At 38.3% G+C, this 13,761-nt stretch overlaps 2 protein-coding genes across 52 annotated transcripts in view; both read right to left on the bottom strand.

The window, feature by feature from the left end:
- The window catches only part of LOC108438093 (dendritic cell-specific transmembrane protein), a 35,517-nt gene extending 34,702 nt beyond the window's left edge, over positions 1–815 (bottom strand). For both annotated transcript variants that reach the window (XM_017715642.2, XM_017715641.2), the window contains exon 1: positions 764–815. The gene's annotated coding sequence lies outside the window, so the exon portion shown is untranslated. The remainder of the gene's footprint in view (positions 1–763) is intronic.
- Positions 816–3,191: 2,376 nt separating this feature from the next.
- rims2a (regulating synaptic membrane exocytosis 2a) overlaps positions 3,192–13,761 on the bottom strand; it is a 273,985-nt gene continuing 263,415 nt past the window's right edge. For 49 of the 50 annotated variants that reach the window (XM_037533989.1, XM_037533997.1, XM_037533992.1 and 46 more), the window contains 5 exons: positions 7,509–7,650; positions 6,798–6,910; positions 6,538–6,639; positions 6,298–6,437; positions 3,192–5,840 (listed from right to left, as the gene is read on the bottom strand). In XM_037533989.1, the coding sequence (XP_037389886.1) occupies positions 5,625–5,840; positions 6,298–6,437; positions 6,538–6,639; positions 6,798–6,910; positions 7,509–7,650 (713 nt within the window). In that variant the 3' untranslated portion in view covers positions 3,192–5,624. Of the gene's footprint in view, positions 5,841–6,297; positions 6,438–6,537; positions 6,640–6,797; positions 6,911–7,508; positions 7,651–11,866; positions 12,289–13,761 lie in introns of those variants that run through there. The other variant, XM_037534015.1, reaches the window with a different exon arrangement.

Here is a 13,761-nt window from a genome sequence, read left to right as displayed (position 1 = left end):
TTAGGGCCATAACTATCTGTGTTTTATCGTGTGAAATGTTGCTCTGTAGAGAAACATATTGACTAGATTTTTTTTGTGTTGTGTTGTCTACAGTGCAAGCACATCCATTTGATTTACTATCCAAAATGACCAGTGGACCTACACCTGTCTTCTGAGTGTTTATATGTAATACTAATGATGGTAAAACATTGGTACATCTCCATCATGAAAAATAGGCCAAAACTGTTGTAAAACAATGTCTCAGGCATCCAGCAATGCACTAGCAAACATTTCATTTCATACTCGGAGCTTTTAGAGGCATCAGATGCTTCAGACCTGTTCATATCACCAACATACGACAAGGAAAACTGAGCAAGATCTGATTAAAAATGGACACGGTGAGTTTCCGTCAGTTTCAGACTTGATGTGAAAGACTGCATTAACATGCTGTTTTCAAATCTGGCCATGCGTCCCCCCCCCCCCATAAAAATCAGATTCAGTGTGAACAGGCCTTTATTCACAGGTGTACATTACTTCACCAGAGAGGCTGAGGCCACAACCCTGCACAGCTGAGGAATTCATAAGAAACATTCCACACTGCCAGCCTCTCTAAACTGGATCAGCTGTGACTAAAGCACAGAACAGCAAAACAAACACCAAGCAGTGCTGTGTTCAGAGTCAATATAGACTATTTAACTTCCATTTCAGAGTAACTTCTTAGAGCAACACAATTAAGTCATTTTGTAGCAAGACTGATGAAAAGCTGTTTTAAGTTGTCACCTACCTCCAGCATCCATCCGCAGACAAGCTGTACTGACACTCTTGTCAGAACTTGTTTCCCCTTTTTATTTTTGGTTCGATTTTTGGTTTGAGTCAATACCACTTGCTCATGCTTTCATGACGCATAACAACAGCCACTGAGGCTGGCTAGTATTTCTCTGTATTACAGTAATACAGGTCCATTTATCTGCATGAAACTCAAGACGAGACAGTTTGAGAATATATTCCAATACGTTATCATGGACTATTTAACAAATAAAATGTAATAAATAGTTAACTATCTTGACAAAATTTGCCACATAAATAGGCATAGTGTAAACAGCAGTGTTCAGTTCAGACATACGGTTGTGTGCAAGTCTGAACACCCCTGGTCAAATATCGAAAATCAATTGGTGATTCCTAAGTGAAAATCAGTTAATACACTGTCTACAGGGAGCGAACAAATAGTTTTTTGCAAATTTTAGTGCATGGTTTCTGTTTATTGCCGAGTTTAATATATTAGAAAAAATAAAACATAAAATATAAAATGTGTTTTACAAAGGCTGCATTATTTCCCCAATATGTTAACTCTAGCAAATGAACAGTAACTGTGCATTAATACGCAGAGGTTTGTTCTCTGTACAGGATGTGTTCACTTATTTTACTTAGAAAATCAACATATCATGTGACCAGGGGCGGCCAAACTTCTGCACACAACTGTATGTTGCAGAACAAGCGTCTCTCCTGTGGCCAAGCAAAGACATGAGCATATTTGCAGTATGATTTCAGAGGTAATGGTAACTTTAAAGGTGATTTTTTTCCAATGAATTTTTGTACAGCAAATAATCAAGTCGATTTTCAGTTTACATGCATATATAGCCATTATATATATATATATATATATATATATATATATATATATATATATATATATATATATATATATATATATATATAATGTGCCCTAAAGCTTGGCATAAAGTAAGATGCAATACAATGTGTGTTTCATTCAAATAGATAATTTTATCTCTTATAGTCTCAGAAAACACATAAGCAGGTCTATTTGAGATCTACTTAGAATTTTTGCTGACTGATCCTCTTCTATCTACTTCTTGCTACAAACCTCTTAATTCAATATGCAGTAAATAGTTAATTATTTACAAGGCAATAGCGCTGCATTATTGGCTGACACTATAACTGGCCCCTATGCATAGTAACATAATCACATAACAAACACATCAACAATCAATCTAATAGCTTGTTAAAGATGATTCTGTAACATGTAATGAAGTGTTCACATTTGAAATATTAAACATTTTTAGAGCCGTATAAATCATACAGTATCACTGTACATGATTTTTGTAAATGTATTATCTATAAGTGTAGTAATATGACATATTTTCCTTAATACATGATAAAGTCACATATTTGTAACAGGTCCCCGTTAGGGCTTGCCAGTATGAGGAGTTTTCATTATCGTGATCAATTTTATCACGATGAACAATATGCTTTTCTGAGCTTCTCACTGAGCACTTAAAAAGACCACAGTGAGTCTTATTTATCTGTAGTGCAGTGTTTAGTGAAATGCTGAAAATCATTGTATTTCTAGTGTTTCATGCCAGTTTTTAAATGTGGCGCTACAAGTTTGTGTCAAAATATCAGGATACATTTTGCCATTTTGGCCACCCCTAGGCCTGATTAATTATTATTATTATAAACATAAATGTTTATGTCCAGAAAAGTATATATTATCCCATTAATAATATTAAGCATTAAGGAAAAGTTTATGCATTACAAAGTAGCAGAACACAAGTCATTCATGGCTATTATGAATTGTTTTTATACAACAAAGTCATGTCATATTACATCATTTTAGAATATCAAAGAACTAAATAAACTGTTATTAGAGTTGTACATGAGTTATGAGTACTAATAAATAATTACTGAAAATTTGTAGGCCACGGTAAATTGTTAACAATACCGAAGGCATCATTCCTCGGAAGAAAACCTTGTATCTCCATTTTTGTCATTTTTCAGTTTTTCACATCATTTGAAAAAGCCTGTTGCCGTTTATATTGTGTAATTTTCATAATGAACTGACCAAAAGAAATGATTTAAAATGGCTTGGAAAAAAGTCTGGTTCCATTGACGTCCATTAAATGTATGGTTTTTTTTTTCCTTTTCCTGTAAAGTTACCATATTGGAGATACCAAGGTTTGTTCCAACAACAGCGATATATCGCATTTTTATTAGCAGTCTTAAACAAACTGTTCAGCTGTTTGTTTATTTGGGCCCGTTAGTATGAAGTTGTTATTTTGATGTGGACCATATGAATGTTTTAGAAGCTCCTTAATATGTACCGTAGACATGGCTTTGCCACTAGTAAGGTACTCGGGTCATTCTTCTCCAGATGTTCTCAGAGTTGTGATGAGTAGCGATCTACAACACGCAAATTCAGTGTAGTATCCATTTTTTTATTGTTTAATTTGAAAAATAACTTACATAAATCTCTGTACTCAACCATACTTGACCAAGACATAGCCTTGGCATGAACACATTGCACCAGAAAAAAAAGAGAAGGCATTCAAAAGGGTATATAACATGTCTCTGTCATCAAATGAGACATTATCCCAATTCCGCAAGATCTTATCTATAGATTTGATTATTTTTCTTTTTTTTATCCAAATCCCATGACTTCTGACACCTAATATGTACAATTGAAATCAGAGGGAAACTATAGCTTGTTACAGAAAAGAAAAAAAAAAGATATTGAATGAACACCAAAATAGAATTCCATTTACATGGAAGAGGAATAATGTCTCCATATAGTTCCATTCAGACATTTTAACTAGAAGTCATCTACTTCCCAGATATGAGAAGCTTTGATAATTACTAAAAATAGAAAATAAAAAAATTAATTGGTCTTGGCTTGTAAATCAACTAACAAAAATATATTAAATGAACTTTACTTTCTCAAAACTACGCAAGAAAACTAAAATCTAGAAACTCATATTGTGTGGCAAAATTTCCGTCATGCAACCCGACTCATCTGAGTTCCAACAGACTGTTCTGTAAAACTGCTCTGCACAATACTGCAATCGTCTGTGAGATACAGGATCCAATTTGGGATCTTTCGTCCAGAATACTTGGGCAGGGGGAATAAATAATCTTCTGAAGTAGTTCCATCAGGATATGAAATTTCCCTCGTCATTCTTTTCAATCGGTTTAAAGAACTGTCAACAAGGTATGACGTCATCGGGTGGAATGTTTGGTTGGAAATTGCTCTGCGGAGGTCCGCTAACGGCCAGCCAAATCTTCTTAAAAGTCAATTAGGGCTTAGGGACGAAAGCAAGATAGTCGACATGCACTGTACAATAAACTGCAAAAAAAGTTCTTCTATTTTATTTTTTTCTTCCAAATATCATCTTTATCAAAACATGCTGTGTTACTGCACGGTGTGCCCAAGCCATGTTGCAGAAAAGTTCCTTTTCAACATGCTTGTTAAATCAATCAAATCCAAATGAAGTACAAACTAACAGAACACAAGACTGTACGAACTCAACAGCCCTGCAGAAACATCAGGACAATATTAGGGTGGGGGGGAGGGGGGGACGACAGCAGCAATGAAACGTACAACAGTTACCCTGGGACAAAGGGGGGAGAAAAAGAACCGTACAATTTGCACATTATCTTTGTAAGGCGTCCGCCTTGACAACGAAATAAATCAGGAATTTCTATTTTTCTTCACCTCTGTCACATAAACAGACTTCTGTAAATAAACTCATCATAAAGTTTCTTAAGTTTCTTAGTTTATCAGTATGTCCGTAAAAATACAGTACAGACCAACAGAATGGTCTCGAAGATAATAAAACAGGGTTTCTCTTTTTTTTTTTTAAATCACGCCATTGCGTTCACTCCCCTTGAAAACCATGCACTGAAATTTCTCTTTAAAAATAATAGAAATTTTTGAAAATGGCTGATCTTTTCATTTGTAATTTTCAGGTTTTTTTTTTTTTGCAAGTTGCAATCTCAAGAAAATAATTATTTCTTTTCAGCTAAATTTGTGTCCATGCAAAAATAAAATCAAATAAATAATAACCAAAAAACAAAAAAGAGAGTCCCCATTACATACAACATCAACAGAGAATCCGTTCAAGAAAAATTCCTGTGAGCATTTCAGATCTTCGCTTTTACAGATGCTGACAGCCTTCTCTGTATTGCATTTTAAAAGTCTACAAACAGTCTCGTGATCAACTACAATGTGTGCATATCTGTGCAGGTGGTTTAAGGTTGTGGCCACTGTTTAGGGCTCGTACTCTGCGCAGTCTCACTGTAATTCAAGCTCTCAGTGTGTATCTCTGGATCTGTTGGCATGGCTTGACCCAGGCTCTGATAAGAAACACTGTTAGCCCATTTACATACAAATACATCAACATTTAAAACAATGAACAAAAATGGAAGAGAGAAAGAAAACGTAACGATATTTTTTTTTCTTCTTGTGTTTCAAAACAAAACAAAACAAAAAAAACAGGGCTTCTGTAGAACTCAGTGACTGGTTCCTAGTTCAAACCCATTCCCAATGGCTTCAAATATGATGAAACAGGAGTCCATCTCCAGCTTCCTTCATCTGCCTGTTCCCCGTCTCGTGGGGGCGCTCTTCATGCACGACGATGTGCGAGGTTTCAGGTTTTATTTATTATCATCGTAATTTTTTGTTTTTTGCGAGCAAACACAGGACCGCTTTTATTTTCTCCCCTAATAAACAGGCTCAGAAGACACAACACCAAGCATGCAGTGTGTTACCGGGGGGAGGGGCGCGACCTGTCGCAAAATCTGAAAACTCCCGCCCACTGGCTGCTACAACAACGCTACCGATCAGCGCACCGCTACGAGCGACCGAATGGTCCAGACCCGCTGTCCAGAGACGACTGGGAAGCTCTTCTAGTCAAGGGGGCCAACGTCGGGTCCACCAACGAGGAAGGAGGAAAGAGCTTGAACCAGCCAATCACCATGTTGGACAAGTCCAGCTCGTCTAAAAGAATCTGAACAGCTCCCATAAAAGATTTATGGTCCATTCGCCCATAGTCTCCCCACACGATGATCTGATGGGAAAAAGAGAATGGCTGTTAGTCTGATACCCAGTCAACAAAAAAAGACCATGACAAACCATAACCGGGGGTGGGCAATACAGCAAGAATATATCACTATACTTGACAATTGTTTTCACAATATAAAATTCATATCACAATATTTAATTTTTCTAAAGCTTGATAAGTGAGAAGAGACACCATGCACAGCAAAGACTTTACAGTGTTTTTCCAACCTTTGCACTACATCTGGTTAAGCATGGCCTATTACTTTTGGACCCTTGGTATCAAACTAATACAACTACCAACAATACAGAAAAAAGACAGCTAAGCCACTTGGGAGGCTCTCTGAAACCATTTTTAATGAAAACACAAAGCTGGTCAACATTACTTCAGTACTGATGATATCCATGTCCTCAGCTTAAACCAGATCACTGACATAGCAGAAGTACATGGTGAACTAGATGCTCACCTGTAAGACCTTCCCTCCTGGACTCTCCTCAAATGACAGTTGCTGCTGGTAAAGAGGGTCCAAGGTTTTGCGTGCTACTTTTGTTTTCTTTTTGGCTATGCAGGCTCCATTCTCCAAAAGGTAGACCTTCACGTAAGGGGCTGCATGAAAACAGAAGGATATGACTGAGTTTAGACACAGGTGTGGGTTTATTGGAAAATCAATCGGTGATGCAGTTCAGTGATCCAACTGGACACTTACCTGGCAGTGCCTTGGATCCTGGTTTCCCCACGAGGCCTCTGGCCCGAATGACTTCCACTTCCAGGGCTCCTTTCTTCTCCACCATTCCGATCTGAATGTCGCCTGTATATGGAAAAAATAATCCAGGATGAATGATATAGTAATTTCATAGCACTTCATTTTTTGTTCGGTTATTGTTTATTTTGTTAGAGAGGCAAGAATTTGTATACAAAATAAGGCAAGAAAGGGTTCCCAACTAGGGGTTTAGTTTTAGCTCTTACCCATAGGAGGTGTAGCCAAAGTCTGTCTGCCCACCAGTTGGGCAGGGCCTAGTCCATCCAGGAAGTCACTAAACTGGCTGTCTGAAGACAGTCTCACTCCAGGGAAGATGAGGCTGTAATAGAGAGAACTTTGGTTACTAAAACCTTCAGATCCAAGAACGCATGAGCATGACGTAAGCATTAAAGCATTATTCTGGCTTATTTGAGCTGGATTAGTTCTCCCAGAGGAGGCTGTGTAATGTAAGCAAGCAAAGTTTATTTATTTAGCGCTTTTTACAACAGGTGTTGTCACAAAGCAGCTTAACAGAAAAATCAACATTACAGAAAGAAAATCTGTGTCCAAGCCTTGGAGACTCATGGGGGCTAATGTGAGACTGGCTGATTTATAAAGGACAAAGTATATGTGTAATAGTCGGGATGTATGAATGTATGTGCCACCGCCATATTCATTAACAATAATAACATGTCCATTAACAGGTTTTGTTATTCCATTACTCTGGGGTGGACTGGAACAGGACTCCCTGAGGGAATTCATTAAGGGAGCTCCAGATTCAGCCAATTACAGAAGAACATTCTCTCTATAATTAATACTGTCAAACTGCAGACACTACAGGATCTGACTGGTAATCATTTACATTACAGTACTTCCACAAATGAATCCAGGTGCAATAAGGCTTGGTTGTGTGTTCTCTGTGTCCATGTACTACTAACTTTCCCTCGGAGCTAAAGCTGTTCATGCTTCCGTCTGTGGACTCCCGACTGGCCTGCCGGGTCATTCTGTTTCTCATCTCCACAGCCAGGCCTGTTTCTGTGCTCCTTTGAATCGTGCTGCGCAATTTCTTCCCTCCAGCCTCTGCAGAAAGACAGAGAGAGAGAAAATGAGATTATCAGTCATGGTTTCTGAGTGAATTTTGTACTGCTCTAGGATGCAGGAAGAGGCACTGGAGTTCTGTACACAAAACAAAAAAGGTAAACGAGCAATAAAGCCTACCTGACACTCAACACTCTTATCAGATTCACACAAATTCCATAAAGTAGATCTGCAGCACCCTTGTAGTTCAACACCCACCGACATGCCACTGCTATGCTGAGAATGGTCTACTACTTAGATATCACTCATTAGTGGCAGCTCTATGGTGGTCTCTTTCCATTGATGGACAGGGCAGATAGGGCTGATTAACTGTCCATCCACATATTGACTAGGGAGAATAACTGAAAAGGCGTTTCAATAAATTGGCCAATGTGTGTCGCTACAGTGAATGTGTTTCTAATAAACTGGCACTTCAGTGTACAACAGAGATGTTTACGAGTTGCTTCACATGATTCCTGAGTCTCCAGTCTTTAAGAGAAAATTATAGTTAAGCCTCATTATTAGCAGCTGGTGCTACTTTCTATAGAAGTTACCCTCTACTAAAAACCTGTCAGCTTCGTATAATAAACCTTGAATCACTGCAAACTTTCCGGTTGAAGAGCAAAACTGAAGTGCAACATGCAATAAATGAGATGCTCAAAAAAAGAGGCAAAAAACTTGAGTCAGTTTGTATTACAAGTATGGTAATTAGCTAGTGTAATAACTAATCCAGCTGAGGTTTAAATTCAGTCTATTTAAGGTTTTAAATACGTAAATCTGTAACTTAATAAAACTTTGGCTAGATTAGCTAACATTTTAATTAGCTAGTGGACTAGCCAGCATCCTTACTATAACACGCTAGCCAACAGTTTCAAGCTGCCTTTCTTTTGCAGTTTTTTTTTTACTAGCAATTTGTTCTGTCCATCAGATTGAAGGTTTTTCTTTGAAGAAATACTTATTATATGAAGCAGTATTGAACCTGATGCCACTGTGAGCTGCAGGAGGACAAAAACTGACATGCAAGTTGGAAATAGTTGTATTAACTTGCCGTAGTAATGGTGGTGCCACTGTTATGATCAGTTTTGTTGATGCTTTTTGCTCAGGCTAAATTTTCACGTCAATAGTCTCATGTCCAAGTGAAGTCGCAAGTCGGTCAACATCTCTAGTGTGTCTAGCCCGTGACTCGTATAGTGCATTATTTAGTAAATGCAAAAATACCTGGACATGAATGTGTCTGACAGATGGTGTTCTAATAACACATATGACTAATCCTCAGAAGACTAGATGAGCCTACTGCCACAAACATAAACACAACCCTATATTTTTCCTCAGAGCTTTGAGTGTGGCCTTACAGCCGAGACCGTCATCTTTAACTGCACTGGTCCAAGTGCTGATGTGATAATGCAGATATATTGTTTCTAAATAAGGGCACAGTTTCTGTTCAGATAAATATTTTTGGCTTGGTGCTTATTGTGTTATCCGTGCCCTTCAGTAGACAGAATGCAACATACTCCTCCATCACACACACACACACAAACACACAGCTCCTCTGGGCTTCCTCAGCTGATGTAAGGTGACAGCTGACTTGCTTTATCAGACCTGCTGCTCATCTTGGGGTGAGGAAGTGACAGGCACTGTGCACCCACACGTGACCCTGTTACTGCTTCGCTCCACCCTGTGCCACTGTGCCGCCCCCTCATCTCTAGCCTGCACACCCGGTCAGAGGAGGTCCACAATCACTGGCACCAGACAACACACACCTCATACCATCACGGAAACCAGCATTTCATAAGCACTTCATAGCCCTTTAAATTTTAGGCATGATATTCAGTAACTACTGAAAGTTTGTCACTAACCACTATGACACTGCTAGGTGAGGTATGTTTACTAATACTACAATACTAAGGTATCTGCTAATGTTCTTGAAATATCACTTGATGGTGGACAGATGAACCACTGTGTCCTTTGTGTTTTGACCATCCATCTAATCTAGGCTGAAAATAGTTTAAATCCACATATTAGTTACCCAAAGTAATATGAACTATACAGTAATATATACACAAAAGAGATGTTATCATAAAGCAGAATACAAAAGGTTATCATTAGGGTGGTGCAATGACATCCAGTAGTATTGGCAGATATCTGCTTTTAAAAAATGTTGGCATCGGACAAATGTTTAGATTTAGATTATATGAAACCGATATTTAGCATATTGGGGGGAAAAAGGCACATTTTATATTTTATGTATTATTTTTTCTAATGTGTTAAACTCAGCAAGTAAATACAAATAGTGCACTAAAAGTCACAGAAAAAAAATCCATAGAAACGTTTGCTCTCTGTAACTTATTTTGAACTAAGTTTACCTGATGCTGAACTACTGTGTTGAGATGTCTGTGTTATTCATTTTACTGCATTTATAACTCTAAAGAAATAGATGTTGTGTTTCTCTGTAATCCCTAATTCAGGCATCTCTAGTGCCAATTTATACATTTTATAAACGTTGACGTATTGGCATCTATCAATACGTACAAGAAAAACACTGTATATTGATTTTGGCCCGTGACTCGTATAGTGCATTATTTAGTAAATGCAAAAATACCTGGACATGAATGTGTCTGACAGATGGTGTTCTAATAACACATATGACTAATCCTCAGAAGACTAGATGAGCCTACTGCCACAAACATAAACACAACCCTATATTTTTCCTCAGAGCTTTGAGTGTGGCCTTACAGCCGAGACCGTCATCTTTAACTGCACTGGTCCAAGTGCTGATGTGATAATGTAGATATATTGTTTCTAAATAAGGGCACAGTTTCTGTTCAGATAAATATTTTTGTGAACAGACACACCGAGACAGACGGCAGGAAGTGGGAATGGTTTTACCACCACATGCACAGTCCTTGTGATTCAGCATCATCTGCTTTTATACCTCACTCTAAATAGCAGCTGAGTACAACATGATTCTGAAGAAATGCTGAAATAACTCACTGACCACACAAACCCTCCAATGACAACAGAGACGCAATCAAACAATCATGACCGCCTGGGCTAATCAGCGTTGGTAATGCCAATGCCCTCGTTAATAGGATCATAATTACCTCCGAAAGATAAACTCATTTCCAAATGACATTTGCAGAAGGAAGAGACCACTGGCTGCCTCTTCCTAATTATGCCTTTTTATCCTCCATGATCTGACAGAGCTGAATGAAGGCTATCTTTATTAGCTGGACCAAGCAGAGAGTGTTAGTATTGGTGTTACTGTTCAGTACTGATGCTATTAAACAAGATTATAGATCGGACTCGGGACACTGTAGTTAAGCCCTTCTTTCATCGACAAAGCCCATTCTCATTTTAACAAGATTAAATATATCAAAAACGGCTGAGGGAGATTTTTTTCTTCAGCCCTCTTGGATCTTATTAACACCAAGAAGCTAACAGAGAAAGAAGGAGCAAGCTAGAGGCTTCAAGGTCAGGATAACTAGCTGCCCAGTCTTGTGAGCTTGTTTTATGATAATATCCTTGGCTAAAGCTAGGACAAGATATGTCAACGCCATCTTCAGGCAGTTTTCATTCATAAGCACATTGAAAGTACGGCAATTAGTATGGAATGAGCATCACATGCTAATACGGGAAATATTATTCACAAGAGATCGCAAGACCAAGAATTATAAAGGCACACTGAAAATAATGTGTTACTCTACGAAACTCATTACTTTTCCAGGCAGAAAACAATATGCCTCTTTATCTACACATCTTTCTTCATGTGCATAACTTCCAACCGTGCACTTGCACATCTTCACACTGTTATCCTACGAAATTCAATTTATTTTTCAAATTGAAACAAAAAAAAAAATCCTGCAAAAAAATACATATTTTCACATGCATTTCATGCACAACATACATATGCATACGTATGTATCTAAGGTAATAGTCACAATCATCATGTGAACAAAAACAGCAACTTTCATCAACAGCCCTCCAGACAAGACATATATGCACATATATTCCAAGCCACTGTGCACGAATTCCACAAGTAGGCATCTACAATCAATATACAACCTTGCAACCATACAATCACCTTATCTTGACATTGCTAATAGTTTCATTTCCAAGCCTTCATCATTAGACCGTCATTCAAAACATGCATGTACTCTAAAGCAATTGACATATCATCTCCATTTATGTCACTTTTAGCAACCAGTCTCCTTGCCCTTACCTCCATCCTCCTCGTCAAAGGAGTTCATGCAGGGGAAATACACGGCCAGCGCCTCGAACGAGGCCGACAGGCTCATGCGGCTTTGGGACCGCTGCATGCGGCCGTTTGCTCCTCCTCCGCTGGCCGATCCGGTGCTGCCATCGTGGCTCTGTCTGCCCATGGTCACTATTCTACAGCTTCTGCGTCAAACAAGCTCAAATGGTGCCGGACTCTTAAGCTTTTAGCTGAGCGAGACAAGCTGTGGTCAACTAGCTGCTTCAAATAAGCATTAAGGCCCATAGACAATAATACAATGGAGTGTAATGAAGATAGATGAGTCTTTTCTATGGTTGCGTCTTCTAGTAGCCTGAGCTCCCTTGAGTATGCAGCACTAAAGCCAAGTCTATGCGCTCTGAGCTGCGTGTTCGTCTCGGCTCCTCTCCTTTACAGCGCACACGCATAGTAGGGGGAGGGGAGCAAAGCCCCCCTTCGTTTTTTCTCCCTCAGCCAATCAGAGGATGCGCTGCGGATGAGCACCTCGAATGGTCCTCCGGGTGCATGAGCTCTACCCAGAGATACAGCAACAGAGAGTGTGGGGCCATTAGGAGTGTCAGCATCTCCTCCTCTGCCCCTGACGTCCAGACTGGCCAAGGGCCACATGCCAGTCACTCACAGTTCACGTGCTGAGCAAAAACACACACATACACAAGGTGTGAACCCCCTCCCCCCATTACTTATCTGTTCTCCCCCTGTCATGACAAACAGAGCCTGCTGTTTGTCTCCCTATAATTGCAAGTCTCTCGCCTCATCCTTTTATTGATCCATCATTTCCCAGCATGTGTTGACCAACGTGAACACTGCTGCGCATAGACCCCTTATGATTTAAAGCTCATTCTAATGCTTGATACATGAAAAACAGTTCATTTTAAACTGTAATTAATGCACAATCACTTTATGACCTGTGCTATAAATGAATGTTAACCCCATTTCACAGCAGATATTAAATATAACTTACTGTTTTTGAAGACCTTCACCTGAACTAAGCATTTTTTTTCAATAACACTGATGTTTGTTGAAAATGTGAATGATTTACAAAAACGAACTGGATTTTCACCCTAGTAGGCAGGGAAGCAAGTCAACATTTATAAAAGTGTTTTTTTCGTGTTTCTTTTTTTTATTGTGACACTTTTTTGTATATGGAAAGCTGTCAGTTGTCAGTCATGTTTTATTATTATTATTATTATTATTTATTTATTTTTTTTTTTTTTACAGTAGGGAGCCTTATCTCTCCCTTTCACCACACATCGCTTGCTAGCAGCTCAGCACAGAGTCACAATATTTTGAAGATTAGAGAGCTGATACTGCTCTAATTAATCTGATAACAGTTACAGGCAAAAACATTTTATTTACTATATTAAAATACTCAAGCCGATTTCAATGTTGACTTAGCAGCAATTTGATCTGCATCAACACCAGTCCATTCAAAAATGATTTTTTCTTATTTTATGTAAGATGATAACTCACGCAATGGAGAATTACATAGTATTAACTACAAGAATGTTTAAATCAATATCTAAAGTATTTTGAGACAACAGATATTAACAATATAAAGTTTATGAAATGACAAATGCTACAGTGAATCATCTGTCTACAGTCATTTTTGTCAAGTTATCTGCTTCAAGGCTTGAACACTGCTTTCAAAGTTTGTGGATATTTCATGTATTATAAATTAAATTTTTATAAATTCAGTTTGCAATGCATTAAAGCTTCTACAGCTCTGTTCATGGACAGTTTTTTTCAGCATCCTAATGATAATCTGAAATGTGAAAACAATATCAGCATATTAGAATAATTTTATGTATGTATCTGTAACCAAGTTGATTTACATTATAAAAATAATGTTTTTTGGAGTTTTG

This window comes from Pygocentrus nattereri, chromosome 24, assembly GCF_015220715.1.
Source record: "Pygocentrus nattereri isolate fPygNat1 chromosome 24, fPygNat1.pri, whole genome shotgun sequence".
In the NCBI taxonomy this organism is placed as follows: domain Eukaryota; kingdom Metazoa; phylum Chordata; class Actinopteri; order Characiformes; family Serrasalmidae; genus Pygocentrus; species Pygocentrus nattereri.
Note: the sequence above shows the minus strand (reverse complement) of the source record. Positions and strands in the feature narration are given on the sequence as shown.